The sequence below is a fragment of the Equus quagga genome, chromosome 1, assembly GCF_021613505.1.
Source record: "Equus quagga isolate Etosha38 chromosome 1, UCLA_HA_Equagga_1.0, whole genome shotgun sequence".
NCBI lineage: Eukaryota > Metazoa > Chordata > Mammalia > Perissodactyla > Equidae > Equus > Equus quagga.
This window is the reverse complement of record NC_060267.1, coordinates 55,341,308-55,362,316: the sequence shown is the minus strand read 5'-3', so window position 1 is coordinate 55,362,316 and position 21,009 is coordinate 55,341,308. Positions and strand designations below refer to the sequence as shown.

Below are 21,009 nucleotides of genomic sequence, written 5' to 3'. Positions count from 1 at the left end.
TTTTTTTTAAAGATTGGCACCTGAGCTAACAACTGTTGCCAATCTTTTTTTTCCTTTTGCTTTTTCTCCCCAACTCGCCTCAGTACATAGTTGTGTATTCTAGTTGTAGGTCCCTATAGTTGTGGCATGTGGGATACCACCTCAGCGTGGCCTGATGAGCGGTGCCATGTCCGCGCCAAGGACCCGAACTAGCGAAACCCTGGGCCCCCGAAGCAGAGCTCGCAAACTGGGCCATGGAGCCAGCCCCTCTCCATTCATTCTTTTTTTCTTTTATAAAGATTTTATTTTTTTCCTTTTTCTCCCCAAAGCCCCCCGGTACATAGTTGTATATTCTTCGTCGTGGGTCCATGTAGTTGTGGCATGTGGGATGCTGCCTCAGCGTGGTTTGATGATCAGCGCCATGTCTGCGCCCAGGATTCGAACCAATGAAACACTGGGCCACCTGCAGCGGAGCACGCGAACCTAACCACTCGGCCACGGGGCCAGCCCCCTCTCCATTCATTCTTAACATCATGTACTGATTTTTCTTTTTCTAGTGAAAGAACTGTTACCTTCCTGGAAAGATTAACTTTTGATTAGCTCAGTACAAGTAACTGAAGAGTTAACTCTGGCTTCTTTTACTTGTGCTGGAGAAATCACAGGCTTCACAGCAATAATATATCTCAAAGTAAGAATCAACATAATTGAAGGTAGCAAATAATAAAGAAGGAGTTTGGAGTTGTTGAGTTTGGAGATGAAAAGTGACAAGATGAACTCTGGATTTTAGACAAAGCAATCTGACAACTGAGTGGAGAGGGATTTGACAGGGAGCAAGAAACGTGCTGTTATCACAGCTCAGGTGAGAGAGAACTTAAATTAGGATAGTGATAATGAGGATGGAGAGACAAGGGTGGATTGAAGATTTTTAGGTGATAGAATTTCCAGACTTGACACACGATTGTGCATGAGTAGTAAGGCAGCAGGAGTTAAGGATTATTTCTAGACTTCTGGCTTTGGCAACTGAGTAGATACATGAAGTCATTCATGGAAACTGGAAACACTGAAACAAGAGTGGGGAACTAGTGAAAGAACTATTACTTTCTGGAAAAATTAACGTTTAATTAATTAACTGAGGTACTTTGAGTTTACCAAGGGGAGTTGTCCAGTAGGTAGCTAGATGTACTGCAACTGTAACTCGAGAGAAATCTAGGCTGAAAATGCAGATTTGGGAGGCATCAGCCATAGGTTGGCAATTTAGGTCCTGAGGGTAGCTGAGATCGCACAGGGTGTGAGAACAAGCCTTGGGAAGTAAGTCTTCCTTCCAATAAATATTTAAACTAAGAACTACCCTTTCATGGTTTCTTCTTTAGTCCTTTCTATGTTATTCTCTATGATTTGGAGGAAGCGGAGATGGACACCGGCATAGAGCTTTTCAGTGAGCACGGTCCGAACAGTCGCCATAGATTTTACAGCAAATTGAGAAAGTCTTACGGAACGTGGTGCCAGAGGAAAGGCGTTGCTGTTGAGACGACGTGGGGGTTGTCGCTTGTTGGAAAAGCAAGGTCAAGAGCCCTTGCTTCTAAATTGCTTCGAAAAACAATTTCTGTATGGTGGCTAAGGCCTGCCAGCAGGATTTGGGACATGGGTTCCACCCGAACTTGTCGTCATGGAGATGGAGCGGCTTTAAAGTGGCCGAGTCAGATTATTCAAGACACTAACAATCAAAAGACTGAAAAAAGAGATGCTAAAAACCTTAGTTACTTGAAATAAGACAGACATGTACATTAAAACAACCCGTAGGACACCCAGCACCGAGGTGGGCCGGCTGAGATTACGCCCAGCTCCTTCTCGCGTCCATTTATACACAAAAGGAAACCCGGCTCTCCTCGCCGGAAGGAGAACCTCTGCCCTCTGGAGCATTACACATTCCTCCGCGCCGGAAGAGTTCGTCTTGCTTCCTCGCCGCCTGCTTCCCCCACCCTTACCTCTCCTGGAGGGGAGATCGCGGGGCCTTTAGGGTGTGCCGCTTTAAGTCGTCCGACAGCGCGGAACTTTCGCGGACAAGGAGACCAGGAACGAAGCTGGGCTGCCTGGAAAGGGAGGAAGAGGAAAGGTCGTATAACAAGGCGTCGCGTTGCTGCGGAGGGATTCTGTTTCTTGGGGGTGCGGAGGGATTTGACAGTACGTTAACTTCCGGAAAAGTCCTGGCCCTGAGAGGAAAAGCCCCGAAGGAAACAATAACAAACGAGAGGAGGAAGCGATTCTGGGGTTCCAGTCTTGAGCACTTCTTGTTCGAGAAGATGAGCTTCGGTCCCTGTCAGGGGACGTGAAAGGGGTCGGTGGGCTTGAGCCAGCCTTTCTCCAACTGTCCCCTCACGGGGGTCCCCTGGGTGTTGCCATGGCGGGCGTGGGGCCGGGGGGCTATGCGGCGGAGTTCGTGCCCCCTCCGGAGTGCCCAGTCTTTGAACCCAGCTGGGAGGAGTTCACAGACCCGCTCAGCTTCATCGGCCGCATCCGGCCTCTGGCGGAGAAGACCGGCATCTGCAAAATCCGACCGCCCAAGGTACCGAATCTCAGGAGAGAGGGGGAGACGAGAGTGGGGAGGTCGATACGCTTGGTTTAGCTTTATTTTTCCCGTCCTTGTTTTCATATTTACTCTCCCTCATTTCTCAACAACTAGAAGCTAAGTTTCTGGATGTTTTTGCCTTGGTTTCTTTTGCGGTCTTATGTAGGCTGGAAAGCGGAGTCCCCGGGGCCTTTCCGCCTAGAACTTGGGAACTGATACTTTGAGTTGTGGGCAAGCGTAACAAAAAGCTTTAGGTCAATAAGGTGTTTGAAGTATTATGATACGATGTGACATGTCGTACACTCGTGTACAATGCTTATTAAGGTGCGATAGTAAAAACTGCCCTTCCGTCGGCTATTTGTTTAATCCAAGTCCTATCGATGCTTAATTTATTAAATATTTGCAGGCCTCATCTTAGGCCTGAGGTTTCTTAAACGGTAATTTGAGCACTAGTTGTCCCCCACGATGGTATCACTAAACAAGAACCCCACACTGATTACTGCTGCAATGAAAAGGTCTTCCAAGGGGAAGAGAAGGAACAGCATTTATTTTTAAAATTTAGAGGTTTAGGAATAGTTTGTCAATAATGAAAGTGGCAGAAAACTTTGGAATCTTTTGATATAAGGAACCACGGATCAAAGATTTACGAATCGCAGTTATTGCAAATAACTAGGTTTGCCTATAGGTTGATTATAATTCTCAATCTTACTGCCCCTTGTTTGAGGAAATTAGTGCCCCAAGAGGGTGAGTGATTTGTTCAAGGTCGAAAGATTTTTTTCTTTACCCGTTAGATGTTTCTGGTCTACCTGCACCAGGATCAGCCCGATGCTTGTTGGAATGCAGATTCCTAGGCCTCATTCCCAGACTACAATCAATTTCTGGATGTGGAAGTTCTAGAATCTGCTTTTCTAGCAAGTACTCTTAGATGATTCCTAATGCACATTAGAGTTTGTGATCCACTGCCTTAGTGCTTCTTAAAGAGACACCTTGCTTTATGTTTTGTCTGCCAGTGATAAAAGTATTAAGTACTCTTTTACCCATGTTGCGTTTTAAAAAGCATCTGCTCACAGCACAGACTACCACAGTGGTGTGAGCCACGGTGAATAAAAAGAGCTTAGATGGGAGCAAGAAGGAGGAGCTAGTTTAGCATCTACGGATTATTTCATTTAATATTCTTTTAAGCCCTTGTAGGTAAATAAAATATCATTTTACGGATAAGGCAAGTCTGAATGAGTTAAATAACTTGTCAAATGTATGATGTTCGGCCAAGTGGCAAAGTAGATTTTGAATCTAAATTAATCTGTTTCATTCTAAAACCCAGGCATGCTCCTCCCATTATGCTTAGTGAATTTAAGATTAGAGACTGTCAATTGCAAGCAAAGGATTAACAGATAATTGCTATGATGAATGATGATATATGCATTGTCATCCTCCAAAACCTTTACTTAACTCTTTTTCAATCAAAATTACATAATATTGATAAAATCTTAAGCACTAAAGTTTTCTCTAAACCATAGTTTCATCTACTCTATTGCCTTTATGAATTAGAAATTCTAGTAAAGGTTCCTTTTGGTGAAAAAAATAGTAACTTTTTTTATTACTTAAAAAAAGGTTGAAATAATATGCCTTCACTTTGTATGTCCTGTTATTATTGAAAATGTATCTTGTTTGCAAGCAGAATTTAATTTCAGTATTGGTGGATTTCTTTAGTTTCCAAGGTAAGATTTTTTTTACTACTCACATTTTTAAATAGATTTAGTATTATTTAGGCCAAATCAAACTATATCTCTGAACCCTACTTGAAATGTGTTATCCCATTTAAGTTATACCACATCTCCAATCTGGAAATTGTCCTTGTTCTGTAGGTTTGCTTACTTTTTTTAAAAAAAATATTTGGGTGACCAGAAGCTGGGCTTTGAACAAAATGTTTATATAACATAGACTGTAAAGTGCTGTGTCACATTACACACGAATGAAAAAACATATTCAATTATGTAAGTACTTTTACAAAATTATTTCGATTTTTCCTCTTTTGTTTCTTTCAAATTCCGGTTTTTTTAATTTGGTAATTTGGTAAACTTGGATGTTTGTTAGACACTGTATTGAGATACATGAGCTCATTGCATTCCACTTGAGTAGGTGGGGAAAGCATAATTGTGGGATGTACGTACTGGGACTAGTGAGAGTTGGGGAGGATTTATAGATAAGATAATTTTAGTATTACTTAGAATATTAGAGATAAGTAATTGGAGATAAGTAATATTAAGAATATTTCATCTAAAATGTATTACTCTGTCTCTGCAATAAAGAGGACTTATAAACTGATCTGTTGTCACATGATTTGTGGCAACTCACATTTTATATTAAAGCAATGAATAATGCATTCCTTGTTTATATACCAATATGTTTTTTTTAAAAATTCTATTTAGGATTGGCAACCTCCATTTGCGTGTGAAGTAAAAAGCTTTCGTTTCACTCCCAGAGTCCAGCGCCTGAATGAACTTGAGGTGAGTGTTGTATCACCATTTCTGCTTCCTGATTCATTCTTTTTTTTTTTTTTTAAGATTTTATTTTTCCTTTCTCTCCCCAAAGACCCCTTGGTACATAGTTGTGTATTTTAGTTGTGGGTCCTTCTGGTTGTGGCATGTGGGACACCGCCTCAGCGTGGCTTGCTGAGCCGTGCCATGTCCGCGCCCAGGAACTGAACCGACGAAACTCGGGGCCACCCAAAGCAGAGCGCACGAACTTAACCACTCGGCCACGGGGCCGGCCCCCTCTTCAGCACTTATTATTCTACTAAAATTGTTTATTAATGTTGGAAGATTCTGTCTCCTGTGGTCTTTGGAAAATAGTTTTTAAAATACTATCAAAGAACCTAGTTTTCAAAGTTGTTTTTTAGTTTAAGAGAACTTTTCTAGGACTGTTAATCGGGTTTATTAAAATCTCCTATTAAATATTACTGATCTCTCTTAAGTTTTCTAAATTGAAGTCTGTTTAAATATTGTTCTTCCTGTCTGCCAGATTTTCATAAGATTCTTTAGTGCAATTGAAAACTGTTTCAGAGTACAAAAGAGGAGTCTTAGATAGGTAAGGCTTAATATGTCATGCCGAGGTTTTCTTTCCTTCATGCTCCTAAGACATTTATTTTCTGAGATTTTGTTAAATATTTTTTTCCTTTAGTGTCTTGTCATTAGATGCTTGATGAAGGATGTTAATATCAGTGAGGTAGAGAGCTGGTGTACCTGGAGTATGCATATTACCTACAGATGAAATGACAGACTTAGGATACTTACAAACAGAATAATCTGATTTACTAAATTTTCTGGATAGCCTAAAATTAAGCCAACTTTTACAAAAAAAATGGCTTTGGTTGATAATATGAGAACTTTTCATATATTTTAGAGTAACTTTTTTGCCTTAATGAATAAAGTTTATTAGAAGTATTTTACCTCTTTATTATTGACTTATTTTATGGGGTTGGACTAAGCAATAATGAAAAAGTCTTTAAATTTTTTTAGAGAAATTAGTACCTTTGTTAAGAAAACCTCATTTATTTTCAGCTATAACTTAGTTCCTGTTTCTTATTTCTATATTTTAATAATCTTAGGCAATGACCAGAGTGAGACTAGACTTCTTGGATCAACTAGCAAAATTTTGGGAACTTCAAGGATCTACTTTGAAGATCCCTGTGGTAGAGAGAAAAATCCTGGATCTGTATGCTTTGAGCAAGGTGAGGCTTAGTTGGTTTAGAAATTGGAGTAGAGGCTGGTGAATTGGTGAAAGTAGGAATTTCAGATAAACTTGATGGAAGACATTGCTTCCTCTGTAGGATTTGTTTGACAATGAAATGCAAACGTGAATAAATGGAAATGACAGATCTCAAAGGTGTCTTTAAAATCTGTTTTATAATTTGTTGTGAGATTAACATTTAGTGACTCGCTCAGGTTAGTAGGCTCTGTGATACACAATATACAAAATAAATGACACCAGTCTACACCAGTCTGCTTTGGGATACACCATATGCAAAAGAAATGACACATTTTATCTTGTGTTGAGGGTATAATATCCTTTGTTAAGCTTGTCGTCTTTTTTTCTACTACTTGACTGAAAATTTGATATATTAAAGAGATTTGTGTTACTCAACATTCTCGTGTGTGGTACCTATCAGTTGTATTGGTATCTGTAAGTATTGTTAATGGTTAACTGAGGTTAGCATTATACAGTACGATGAATAATAGCTTGAAAACTTAAAGGTGAAGAGTTTAGACTAATTTTTGCCTAAACTTAACGTTTGTAATGTTACATTCTGTAATGTGAAAAAAGCCAGTTGATCTGCAACAGGGTTTATAATAATTACCTTGAAAACAGGTTTTGTTAATACAATAATCTCTGCTTGCTCTGACTTAGGAGTGAAGACAGCTTGATTATCTGAGGAATTTTGTAGAACAACTTATTTTTGTGGCTGTTCATATCCTATGATTGATGCACTGTTTTGAAATAGAAATTTGTTCTCATGTAAGTCGCAGAGTTAATTATGGAAGATTTCACTTTCAAGGGAAAAAGAGTAATCATTTAAATTATTTCTTATACACTTGAAAATTAATGTCAGATCAGAATTCTCTAAAATTTTTATTCTATACTAAAAATTTCAGGAAGTGTAGTCTTATGGTAAAATACAGCTCTAGGCTTGTTTATCAGTCGGGTAATGATGTCAGTAATTGAGCACCGTTCTGAGAATTATCTAGTGCAGTTGTATGAAAACCTGTGAGACCAAAGGGCAAATTACTGTGCATTTGAGGGGTGGGTTTGTGTTCTGTAGGGAACCATTAGGATAAAAAGTTTGTTTTAAGAATACTGTTTTTTGACATTTTTATTTGGTGAAAATCTATCCACTAACTTTTATACTATGTGGTGCTGTTTAAGGTTCTGAATATGTTTGGTTTGAGATATGTAGCTTAAATAAAATATAAAATTCTTTTCAAAAATTATTTAATCATTAATAACAGTAGTTGTGGTAATCTTCAGCCAAAACTCATTCCACGTACCTCAGTTTTATTTTTATAAATATGCCCTAGGGAATTTGCTAAAGTACATATTTTATATAAGCAAATCATCTATTAAATTGAAATTGTTCTTGTACCAATAATTTTCCAGTTAAAAGGTAAACATTAGGTTTAATCCAGTGGTAAATTAGATTGCATTCTTGGTTTTACAGAGTTGTAGGATTTCAAAATTAGGAAGGGGCTTTAGAGGAACCTAATCTGATTACCTGGTTCACAAGTCTGTGTAACATTTGTCATCTGGACTGTAACTCCATTTTGAGAAACCGAAATCCTTTTTGTGCAGAGAGAGAATCTACTAGTAAAGTATGTCTTGTTTAGCTACTTAGAGAATGTTTGCAAATATGTTGTGATTAAAGTTTAAGTTCGATTGTCCTGAGGTTATTAGAGTCTTTAAGTGCCCGTGGTCATCCCTTTCCCCTAACCTTTGAGAATGCTTATAAAACAGATTTAAAGCTAAAAGGCAGGCATGTTTTGATTTGTAGTTATTTTGTTTATACTTCTGGTTTTATTTATTTATTTATTTATTTTGAGGAAGATTAACCCTGAGCTAACTACTGCCAATCCTCCTCTTTTTGCTGAGGAAGACTGGCCCTGAGCTAACATCCATGCGCATCTTCCTCTGCTTTATACGTGGGACGCCTACCACAGCATGCCTTTTGCCAAGCAGTGCCATGTCCGCACCTGGGATCCGAACTGGTGAGCCCCAGGCCGCTGAGAAGCAGAGCGTGCGCATGTAACTGCTGCGCCACCAGGCCGGCCCCCTATACTTCTATTTTTTAAATGTCATAGTGAGATTGCTGCTTTTTACCACACAATCTTTTTTTATTTACCTTGAGGTGTAACTTAGAGTGCAATGCTCAAATCTTAAATGTAACAGTTGGATAAATCTTTTCTGTGTGCACTCATGTAACCACCACCCAGATCAAGGTATAGAATATTTACAGTCCTCCAGCGGGCTCCTTCATCTCTCTCCCAGTCGCTACTTCTCCCCAAAGGTAACTTCTGTTCTGGTCTCTTATAATTAGATGAGTATTTTGTTAGTGTGACATTTTACTTTCTAGCAAGAGGCTCAGGCTGAAAACTGCAGAAAATACTGAGAATTCTAATATTTTTAGGTTGTTAGCTATGCCCTTTAAAAAAAAAAAGATTATTTTTGACTGACAGCTGATGAGTATCTCTTGAGTTTTTCTTATAGACATGATTTTGAAACACTTTGGTTCCCACCACTTTTTAATGGGTAGCAAAATTTCAGTCTTCTGAGTCATTAAATTGTCACTGTGATGGTTTCCTGTTTTAATTAAATCACTTTGTCTTTCTTCCTGGTAGTTATTTTTGATACTAAGAAGTGTCAGTTGGAATGTCTATAGTTGAATGGAGTTTTACATGAACAATTACTGTTTATAATCAGTACAGCAAGGAGCGTTCATTCCAACCCTTTTTAAAAAGAAATTTTTTTGTCAAAGTAATACTGTTTTTTAAAGTAAGGCTTAAAATGCAAACCAGCATTCTCCCTTCTCCACCTTTCCTCTCCTGTTCCCACTCTTCAGAGCTAATCACCTTGAATCTTTTAGCTGTTTCTGATTTTTATCTCCATATTTCCAAATAATATGCTCATTATTGCCATTTCTTCATATTTCAGTTTTAAATGTTCTATGCTGATTTTCTACTTTTAGAGATGGGGAATGGGTATAAGAAATCTAAATCCTTATGTATTTCAGGCCCCCCATCTCATTCTAGTGTAGTTAGATCATTTTTTTATTAGTCAAAAATTATTACTGTGACTGTGTAAATACAAATATTATTTGTACCTGACCCTTGTAGTGTGCTATGATTCTATTTCCTTGTACCAATTTTTATTTTCCTTGGAGTTCATAATCCCCTCTGTTTTTTCAGTTGGTAAGTTTTCTTTGTAACTATCAAAAATTTATTTTCAGATTTTCCAGCAGAAGTATAATCTCCCAGTTATGCTTTTACCCATCAGATATCTGTCAGTTTCCTTTTCTTCTTGGAGCCATTCTTCTGGAGTTGTCTTTCCTGCTCCTAAGCAGATTGGTTGTTTTTTAAGGTCAGCTGTCAGCCTGGAACTTCCTTTCACTATTATCATTCTGGAAATTCCCTTTGCCTCTCTCTCTTTGTTTCAAGTCTGTCTATTCCTTGATTTACTCCTAGTTTGGTGAAACATTTCTTCTCCTACTTTCATGAGCAAGAGGGTAAATGTGATATATGTTTTTTGCTTGTATAAAAATGTTCTACTCTTAAACTTTATTGGTAGTTTGGTGGGGTTTAGAATTGTAAATTTACAATTGTCAATTATAAATTGAAATTATAAATCATTTTACTTCAATATTTTGAAAGTTTTACTCCATAATCTTCTAGCTTCCAGTGTTGCTCTTGATGCTATGTTAGTTCTTGTTTCTTTATATATAACTTTTTTTTCTTGAAGACAGAATCTAATCTTTATTTCCAGTGCTTTGAGATTTCACAGGGATATGCATTGGTATGTGTTTATTTTCATTCAGTATTTTTACTGCACTTGATAATCTTTCTAATCTGAACTCATATCTCCGAGTTCTTGTAACTTTCCTTGTATAGGCATACCTCGTTTTATTGTGCTTCACCTTATTGTGCTTCGCAGATACTGTGTTTTTTCACAAGATGTTCCACCAGCAAAAAGCTTACAACTCACTTAAGGCTCAATGATGGTTACCATTTTTTAGCAATAAAGTTTTTTTAAATTAAGGTATGTACATTGTTTTTTAGATATAATGCTGTTGCACACTTGACTACAGTGTAGTGTAAGCATAACTCTTTTATGCCCTGGGAAACCAAAAAATTCTTGTGACTTGCTTTATTGCGATATTAACTTTAATGGCAGTGGTCTGGAACTGAACCCGCAATATCTCTGAGGTATGCCTTTGTTAATTCTTTGACAATTTCTTCCACTTATCTTTTCTCTCTTTTTGAACTCTTAGTAGTTGGATGTTAGACTAATAAGCCAGATGTGAGACTGTTAGGCTGATTAGACTATTAGAGTGATCCTCTAGTTTACTTACCTATTTCTTTCTTATGTTAGAGTCTCTTCTTTTCAAACTCTCCTTAGACTGAATTTGCAGTCTCCTGGGGTTGGAGGGATAGTTGCCTGGCTATGCTGACTGAAGGAGGTCTAATTGCTTTTATACAGGTTTTCAGCCAATCCTGTTCTCTCTTTGTTGCCATCTCTAGTTTTAAAGGTACTGCTGCTTCCATTTCTTAAGCCTTTCCAGGGTCTATGTTGCAAAAGTTTCTTCTTGGCTTTCTTCTATTACAGGTGCTTGTTTGTTTTTTGCTTACTGAATTATCACTCAGACGTCTGCTATGTCTTGGTCTATTTGTCCTCTGGGGAGTATGCCTTTTTGTTCCTTTACTGTCCTCTTAGTGGAGTTTGGAGAGTGACCTTTTAAGTAGAAGACTGCGACTACTTTATGTCTGTTAAAATTGTCTCTTGCTGGCCAGAATTAGTTTTTCATTGGTTTGAAATTTTGGCCTTGATTGACATTACTCTTTGGTCGCACTTTGGTTAAGTGCTTGTCTTCATTGTGTTCAATTTAAGTACATGCCAGGTATCTTTTTGTAGGGGATGGTTCATAAGTGATATTTTCCTGGTGGCAGTGCTGTGATATATTGCATGGCACATGTTTGGAATAAATGGTTTATGTTTTGAAATTATCCATGATAATCCTTGAATCTGTCAGCTGAAGAAAAACAAGTGTAAGATTTGTGTGTATTTATAGTATTAGGCCCAGTTAGATTGTTGAGTATTGTATACATGGACCCAAAATCATGGTTTTGATTTCTTTGTGAGATAGTTTTGTTTTATTTCTTGGCCATACCCTTACTGTGCTGGCTGTCATTTTCACAGCTGTGTGCCAGCGGTCATCAGAACTGGATAGGAAGGTGTGACTGAAACCATGCAGATATGTAATGGCTAATGGAAGTTTAGCGTAAAGTGCTTTGAATACAAAGCAGATTATTATGTAATAGTGATAATTGTATTGGATCGTAAAGATTACTGAGAGGGCTTCTGTTTCCTTTCTGACCTCCTTTACTATTCATTCCCAATTGCTTCAGCCACGTTGACTTCCTTGTTTTTCTTCAAACACTCTAGGCATGCTTCTACTTGGGGCCTTTGTTCTGCCTATTCCTCATATATCTGCTTGGGTAACTGCTTCACCTTATTTATGTGTACTCAGATTTCACCTTTTTATAAGGAGGGTTTTTGTGACTGTTTTAATACTTCAGTTTACCCTCATTCTGCTACTTGTGAGGCCTATTAACTACCCTTTTAATTTCTTTCACAGGATTTATCACCTCAAAATTTACGTATTATGTTTGTTGCCTGTCTTCTCCCACTAGAATGTGGGCTCCATGAGGGCAAGGATCTTTGTTTTATTCACAGATGTAACTCAAGCACCTAGAACTGTAGCCGACGGTATAGAAGCACTGGAAAGATTGGAATGAAAGGTGTTCTGATTCATCATTTGCTTCCAGACAGCCCTCTATCTAAACCACTCTCATTGTGTCCTCTTCTATACTACAAAATTCGAAAAACAAATTTTTTCTTTTTATAATTTTCCCCTGGTTAGTTCTTATTAACAGAAGGAGGTTCTCGGAGGGTGTGATAAGAGAAACTGAAGAATTATAGATGTGTGCAACCCTTGTTCACATGAGCTTATGTGTTTCTACCAAGTTTTCAGATATTTTCTAGAGGAAAATTTTGCTTTGATTGTAGGTTCATCTTTGTCTGTAATAGCATCCTAGAGCACAAGAGTTGAAAACATTTCCTTCACTTATTTATAGCATATACACCCCTCCCCCACTGTGCCGCCCACTTGCCCACACACATAGACATTTATAGTACAGCTAACACTGATATTGTGCTTACTTTGTCCTGGTGCTTTTCCACATTTATTTCATTTGTCTTCACAACAGCCTTATAATGAGGTATAGGTACTGTTACCATTGCTGTTTTGATAATAATGAGGAATCTGAGATGCAAATTATTTAACATAATTACTTTAGGTCATACAACTCTTAAGTAGCAGAGCTGGAATTTGAGCTCTGGTACTCTGGCTCCAGAATCCATGCTCTTAGCCTTTTTAAAGAAAATTGTGGTAAATTATACATAACGTAAAATTTACCATTTTTAAGTGTACATTTAATGGCATTAAGTACATTCAGCATGTTGTACAACCATCACTGCTATCCGTTTCTAGAACTTCCACTCTGCCTTTTGCTCCTGGTAACACCTCTGTTGTATTTTCTTTCTTTATGAATTTGCTTATTCTAGGTATCTCATATGAGTGGAATTATACAGTATTCATCCTTTTGTGTTTGGTTTATTTTCACTTAGCATAATGTTTTCAAGGTTAATCCATGTTGTCGCTTGTATCAGTATTTCATTCCTTTTTAAGGCTGAATAATATTCCATTGTGTGTATATACCACATTTTGTTTATCCATTGATCTCTTGATGGACATTTGGGTGTTTTTCACCTTTTGGCTATTGTGAGTAATGCTGCAGTGAACATTGGTATGCAGGTATCCCTGTTCAGTTCTTTTGGTTATATACCTAGGGGTATAGTTGCTGGATCACATGGTAATGTTTAATTTTTCTGTTTAATTTTCTCTTAACTTTTTTGATATAGTAAAATAGAGTAGTGTATAATCAAAGCGGAAAATTTTCTTGTGTTCAAATAACTGTGTCATAGTCCTCTTTATTTTGTCATTGGTGAAACTTGAAAACTGCGTATATTGTAAAGTGTGAGAGATGTACAGTATTAGCTTCTGGAAGGTAGGGGGCCTTGATGCATGAATAGTCTCTACAATGCCTAGTTTCTTGTGGGTGTTCAGCCAGATTAGCTAATTTATCTCATTGCTTCCTAAGCTTACTAAAGTCTGTGCTGCATTCTAGTAAATCTACTGTAATCTGATCTTTCCCCATCATTCCTTCATAATATTCCATATAAAACTTTTCTCCTTTTGAAAAATTATAGCCGTTTTCAAAATATCCTATGAATTCATTGCTTGCTTGACATTTTTGTTAAATTCTATAGGTTATTTGTTACATTTTCTAATTTCAAGATTTATGTTTATTCTGTACTATATGTAACTTATGCTTATTCTTATGTCTATTTTTTATCTGTTTTTAACTCTTATTTTATATTTTGAGTTCCTTGTGGCTATAGAGTAGGTATATGTGTTTAGTTTTCTCCAGGAGCATACTGTTGAAAGTATAAATTCGTTAATTTTTTTGAATGCTTGGTTCATTGAAGGTAGGCACAAAAGCATTAATTAAATAATAAAGTTGAAAACTTCCAAAAATCGTCGTCTCTATTCCATACTTTAAATGTTGACAAGTTTCAGTTTTGTCAGATACTTGTTGAAAGGAAATTTGAAATCTAGGCCCAGAATAGTTTTTGTATTTAGCAGACAAGATGTAGAATTAGAATACATGAATCTACCTTCTGTCCCTAAATAATTTTTACTTTTTTTTTTCAGATTGTTGCCAGCAAAGGAGGTTTTGAAATGGTCACCAAAGAGAAGAAATGGTCTAAAGTGGGTAGCCGCCTGGGATATCTGCCAGGAAAAGGAACTGGGTCTCTTCTGAAGTCACACTATGAAAGAATTCTGTACCCATATGAGCTTTTCCAGTCTGGTGTCAGCCTTATGGTGAGCTGCATCATTTTTCTTAGGAGTAGATAAATCCAGTCTGCCAAGTATAAACTTTAGGCTATATTCAACATAACAAGTTAGTAGTTGGCTATGCATAGCAAGTTGAAAAAGATTTCTCTAGGTGCCAAAAGTTGGGAGAGCAAGGTGTAGTTTAAAAATCACAGCTGTTTTGGTGGTTTGTAAGATAAAAGCTAATGAGAATGAAGGATGTTTTCTTATTTATTTGAAATGAATCCTTGTGACTTAAGCTTTTTTTTTTTTTTAAAGATTTTATTTATTTGCTTTTTCTCCCCAAAGTCCCCCGGTACATAGTTTCATATTTTTAGCTGTGGGTCCTTCTAGTTGTGGCGTGTGGGATGCCGTCTCAGCATGGCTTGATGAGCAATGCCATGCCCGTGCCCAGGATCCAAACCAGTGGAAATCCTGGGTCACCGAAGTGGAGCACGCGAACTTAACTACTCGGCCATGGGGCTGGCCCCGACTTAAGCTTTTTGAAAAATTCCTCCTCTTTGTTTCATGTATTTTTTTAACAGCTTTATTGAGGTATAATTCACATACCGTATAATTCACCCATTGTAGGTACATAATCAATAAACCTTAATAAATTGTGCACTTATGCAACAATCACCATAGTCCAGTTTTAGAACACTTCCGTCAGCCCAAAAAGTTCCTTTGTGTTCATTTGTAGTTGGTTCCTGCTCCTATCCCCAAACCCAGACAACTCATGATCTGCTTTCTGGCATTATAGTTTTGCCTTTTCTAGAACTTTCGCATAGACAGACATATACAATATGATTTTATATCTGGCTTCTTTCACTTAGCATAATGTTTTCAATGTTCATCCATGTTTTAGCATGTATTAGTACTTCATTCCTTTTTTTATGGCTGAATATTCCATTATGTGGATATACCACATTTGTTTATCTGTTTAACCAGTTGATGGACGGTTGGACCAGTTTATGGCTATTATGAATAATGCTATGAATATTCATTTAAAAGTCTTTGTGTGGACATATGTTTTCAGTTCTCTTGGGTAGATACCTAGGAGTGGAATTGCTGGGTTATATGGTAAGTTTATGTTTAACTTTTTAAGAAACTGCCAAGCTGTTTTCCAAAGTGGCTGAATCATTTTACATCCCCACCAGTAATATAGAGGCTTCCAGTTTCTGCACGTCTTTACCAACCCTTGGTGTTACCAGTTCTTTTGCTTATAGCTATTCTAGTGGTATGTAGTGGGATCTCATTGTAGTTTTAATTTTCATTTCTCTAATGACTGATGGTGTTGTGTATCTTTTCATGTGCATATTAGTCATTTGTATATCTTCCTTGATGAAGTGTCCGTTCAGATCTTTTTTTATTGGGTTGTCATCTTATACTTGTTTTAAGAGTTTGCTATATATTCTGGATAGAAGTCCCTTATCAGATACATGATTTTATAGATATTTTCTCCTAGTCTGTGCTTTATCTTTTTATTTTTATAATGGTATCTGTTTGAAGAGTAATTTCTCAATTTTTCCCACCTTTTGTGGATTGTGCTGCTGTTGTCATATCTAAGAAATCATTCCCTAACCTAAGGCCCACAAAGATTTTCTTTGTTTTCATCAAGAAGTTTTATAGTTTTAGCTTTTATTTTTAGGTCTGTGATTCATTTTGAGTTATTTTTTGTGTATAGTATGAGTAGTGTGAGGTAAAGGTATAAGTTCATTTTTTTGGGGAGGGGAAGGGTATATGAATATCCAGTTATTCCACCACCATTTGTTTAAAAGACTACCCTTTTCACCTTGTTTTACCTTGGCATCTTACTGACAGTTAGCTGACTGTAAATCTGTGGGTTTGTTTCTGGTCTCTCGTTCTTGGTCTGTGTATTTACCCTGGCCTCAGCACTGTGCTGCCTCGAGTGCTGCGGCGTCACAGTAAGGTTCCATACAGTAAGTTTGGATCTAAGTCCTCCAGTGGTGGTCTTGTTTTTCCTTCAAAATTTCCAAACAATTTGCATTTCCACATAAAGTTTAGGATCAGCTTCTCAGTTTCTATAGCAAAACCTTGCCAGGATTTTGATAGGGATTGTCTTGAATCTATGCATCAGTTTGGTGGAGAGTTGTCAACTGGTTTCATGTAGTTTTAGGGATTTATTGGAAATTTGTTATTTTCCCCTTGATTCTCAAATCTGATTTCTTATCAGTGAATCTGCTCTCTCTCTGTGCTCTGATTCTTTAGGGTGTACAAATGCCTAATTTAGATCTTAAAGAAAAAGTGGAGCCTGAGGTTCTTGGCACTGACGTCCAAACTTCCCCAGAGGCGGGCACAAGAATGAACATTTTGCCAAAGAGAACAAGACGTGTCAAGTCTCAGGTATCAATTTCCACGGGCCATTTTTCACCAGGAGTTTGAAGTGCACTGACTGTGCAGAACAGTTATCTGGTTATGGAAGGTCGTTCACATACTGTTGTTTAAAACTTGAAGAGACATAGCTTTCATTTACCTTTAAGATGGATGGGCAAGAAATTACTAAATTCAGTCTGATTTGATTTAGAAAGCTCTTTGTTAACTCTGAAAAGTTTTTGACAAGGATGACAAATCAGAGGATGACTCTGGATACTGTAGGGCCAGTTTCATAGACATGCTGATAAATGCTGGTACATTTTATTTTCACGGTTAGCAGAAGTGAGAGGAGTAGGAAAGAGTAGTTTTATTTTTCTCTCATCATTCCTTTAAAAACCAGAGTATAAATTTCTTAGTGTCTGAACCATTCCAGTGTCACTTCTGTAGTGTTCGTGTAACCTAAAATAATTTCAAAGCCTAGTGAATGCACCAAAAGAAAAATGCCCGAATTTTTTTTTGTCTGCCTGCCACCCCCTTTTCCTATTCCTATTTCTTTGTGGTTCTCAAAGTTGTATTTTTTAAGGTTTTTGGTAAAGACAAGTCTGTAGCCTGGGACATTGAGGTATCTTTAGAACTCTGAGATGTGGTCCATTTAAATTAACATGGGTGAACTGAAATAGCAACTTAACTGGATCCTAATCACTGACTTTAACTTATCTGAAGAAACAACGTGTTATAAGAATGGAAATAGTTCACATTGAAAGTAGAAATCGAAGGAAGGTAGTCCACGACTAACAAGAGACACTGGATCTGGGGTTGTGAGGAGTCCTGTCAGTGGAGAGGCAGGCTAGTGGTACTTCATCTGGCTTTTCTAGAGGTCAGGGGATCTCTCTCTCTCAGCCATGTCTGCTTTCCTTGTTCTGAGTTTATGCCCACTAAATAATCTCCTGATTAGTAATGTAGTTTCTTAGATATTTTGATAGCAGAAAGGTAGGTGTTTTGGATAGGGAATGTGAATTTCATGGAAATTCATTGGAAAGTGATAGCTCCATCATAAGTTAGTAAACTCTGGTTTCGTCATTAAGTGATTTTTATTACTGTGGCTGATCTCAGAAGTTCTGATCATCTTTGGGTATATAGTGATGATTCTGTTTCAAGACCTGAAACACTTGAAGACTAGTCTCTTTTTTTTGTGTGTGAGTAAGATTAGCCCTGAACTAACTGCTGCCAATCCTCCTCTTTTTGCTGAGGAAGACTGGCCCTGAGCTAACATCCATGCCCATCTTTCTCTACTTTATATGTGTGACGCCTGCCACAGCACGGCTTGCTGAACGCTGCCGTGTCCGCACCTGGGATCCGATGTGGCGAACCCGGGACTGCCGAAGCAGAATGCGCGCACTTAACCGCTGCGCCACCGGGCCGGCCTCTACCACCTTTTCTAAATCTGTTTTTGCTTTAATATGTTCTATCTTGGTGATAGTGACAAGCATAGCCTTCTAACAGTCTCTCAAACAAAAAATAGAAGTTATGAAAATTATCCTCCTCCCCTGTCCTATCACGTCACTTGCTGTACTCTGTTGTAGTAGTGTTTTCATCTGCAACCTTACTAGAGTGAGTTCCTTGAAAGCTGGGATTGCAGTTTGTCTATATCAAAAATTATCAAACCCTTAACACATTTATACATTAGAATGAAGCTGATACTGCCAATATGTCTCATTATTGGTGACACTTAAGTTTGAGCCAGATTTCTCCATTATAAAGTACTTGTTCTCTTTGTAATAAAAGTAATCAGAGTAAACTGTGAGACAGTATGAATTACCCATTTTCCAGTTATGTTTTACCCAGTAGTTTTAACATTCATTGATGATCCTTGCCTGAATTAGTTATTATGTTGGTGGTTGCGAACTGAATGATTTTCTAATCCTGTCATTCCTTCTACATTTATTAATTAGCATCTTTCTTTAAAGAAGAACTCTTACTCCACACTTTTTCTTGAAATATATTTTTCATACAGTAAAATGTGTATATCTTAAGTGTATAGTTGATGGATTTTGGTGAATGTATATACCTGTGGAATCATGACTGACACCTTCCCCTTGCTTTTAGTATCACTGTAGATCATGATTTTTTTCTGTTACAATGTCTTATAATGTATTCCTTTTTGATAATCAGATTGTTCCAAATTTGGCTAATGGGAGCCCCTTCAAGCTGGTTCATGTGTTGTTTTCACATGTCTCCATCAGTTTTTGAGCACATACTTTCTAGTACTAAAAGGCTAGTCATCTTCTTGTCCTGCCTTAGACCCAGAAACAGCCATTTCTCCAAGGAATCCGGGTTCATTTTAGTGGGAAATGATATTTAGAAAGCAAGATCTGAGCACAAGGTATGCTTGTTCCTACTGGGATAGCATTGCTTGTAGGCCTTTCTAGTTAGTGGTCAGGGCTGGGAAATAAATTTAAAAAAAATAGGACTTTATGTTTTCAGTTTGTACTGATAATTCCACTTCTAATACAGCATCACAGAGTACTTTTGGTTTGTATTGTAGTTTCTTTGCTAGCATTTTGAATTGGGTATTTAATTTATTTCTATAATTTGTTCCAGAGATTTTAATACATAGTTTTTATATGATCATTTTTTAGTGGAGAGTTAACAAATTTCTAGGAGGAAGGGCCTTTTGATTTTTCATTTTATTTCTAGTTTTATTCCAATAAGATCAGAGAATGTTGTTTTATTATTTCTACTTTTTGGAACTTTATTGCCTTTCTGAAAAGGTTGTTGTAAGGATTAATTGTTTAAAATACTTTGATTTATCACCTACTATGTACTCAATATATATCAGCTTTTATTATTATGTACTTTGATTTAACAGTGGTAAAGAATGTGTAGTGTTATGTTTATCATTGGACTGATTTTAGACGTTGACTAGTATAACCAAATCAATCTACTAAAGATTAAAGATAAATTTTGAACTGCTGTTTTGGTTGGTTTGGTTCTCATATGGCCTTTTATTAGTCCAGGCTGCCTGCATAGCTCAGTTGTTATGTAGCCATAGGCTTATAAAGTAGTCTATATTTTATCCTGGTTTATTTTTATTCTTATCGACTAAGTATATTTTAAATCAATTTTGGTTGTTTACTTAGTCTACTTTCAGATATTAGGTCCATCTAAATTCAAGATGTAGCAGTACTGTCAGGATGCTCTCATCTTCAAGTATACTAGAATGCCAAACGACAGTAGCTTAAACATTTACAACACAATTTTCACATAAGGACATGTTTTTCACATAAGGTTTTCAGAGATAGGTAGTTCTAGGATTGGTACAGCAACCTCACATTGTCATCAAGGGCTCAGACTCTTTTCAGGCTCTTTGAGAAGCTTTCTCTTTTATCAGAAAATATTTCCCAGATGCTTCTGGCAGACCTTCCTTATGTCTTATTGGCTAGACCAGGATAACAGTCCACTCCTCACTAAATCATCACCGACAAAGAGAAATGGCATTGACACGATTGGCTTAGGACAATCATTCATCTCCTAGGATGGGCATATTGCCCTCTAATCAAAGATGGGTGTCCACTAGAAAGTTAGAAGTGGAGATTTCTATTGAGTTATGACCAGTATTATACAAGTTATTCCAGTAGTGTCTGTCTCTATACAGAACCTAATGACAGCTATGCTTTTCTGAAAAAGAGATTTTTTTTTGTGGAAAGCAATCTGGATGTTGCCTAGTGCTTTTTTGACCATTCAACTGTTGTAATGAGGCAGCGAGTGGATTTAGAGAGAAGAAATCAAATAATTTTTTCTTCATTTTGAAGAGGATCTTCAAACTTTTTTTGGGTAAGAAAATAGATGTATGAATCAGAATAATTAGACTAAATGAGTTTTGTTTGTTTTTTCCAGTCAGAATCTGGAGAAGTAAATAGAAACACAGAACTGAAGAAACTTCGAATTTTTGGGGCTGGGCCTAAAGTTGTGGGTCTGGCGATGGGAGCAAAAGAAAAAGAAGGTAAAATCTGTTATTTGATCATGAAAAGAAGCAAGTTACAATGGTATGGTTTTCATAAGATTCAAATGATAATTGAATTGAAATCTCCCTTTGGATTTTCTTAAGAATTGTAAACTTGCAACATGGTTCTTAGACAAATCGTCTTTTTCTGGGCAGATAATCTTAAATTTAATGTGCGAGGAGCCATATTCTGTTGAATTTTTATAATATTTTGGAAGAGAGAAATTTTCCTCCTCCGTATCTAATATGTGACACAGAAATTAATTGTTGTTTCTAAAGACTAGCTTATGAGAGATTGGCAAAATTAATGGTTCTCACCTGGTGATCTAAAGCTTACAACTTTTTTTTTGTGAGGAAGATTCACCC

At 37.1% G+C, this 21,009-nt stretch overlaps 1 protein-coding gene across 1 annotated transcript in view; it reads left to right on the top strand.

Moving 5' to 3' along the window:
- Nucleotides 1–1,257: 1,257 nt before the first annotated feature.
- Nucleotides 1,258–21,009, top strand: part of KDM5A (lysine demethylase 5A) — a 91,171-nt gene continuing 71,419 nt past the window's right edge. The window contains 6 exon segments of the mRNA XM_046667899.1: nucleotides 1,258–2,542; nucleotides 4,975–5,052; nucleotides 6,153–6,275; nucleotides 14,145–14,315; nucleotides 16,536–16,670; nucleotides 20,538–20,643. Of these exon segments, the coding sequence (XP_046523855.1) occupies nucleotides 2,378–2,542; nucleotides 4,975–5,052; nucleotides 6,153–6,275; nucleotides 14,145–14,315; nucleotides 16,536–16,670; nucleotides 20,538–20,643 (778 nt within the window). The 5' untranslated portion in view covers nucleotides 1,258–2,377.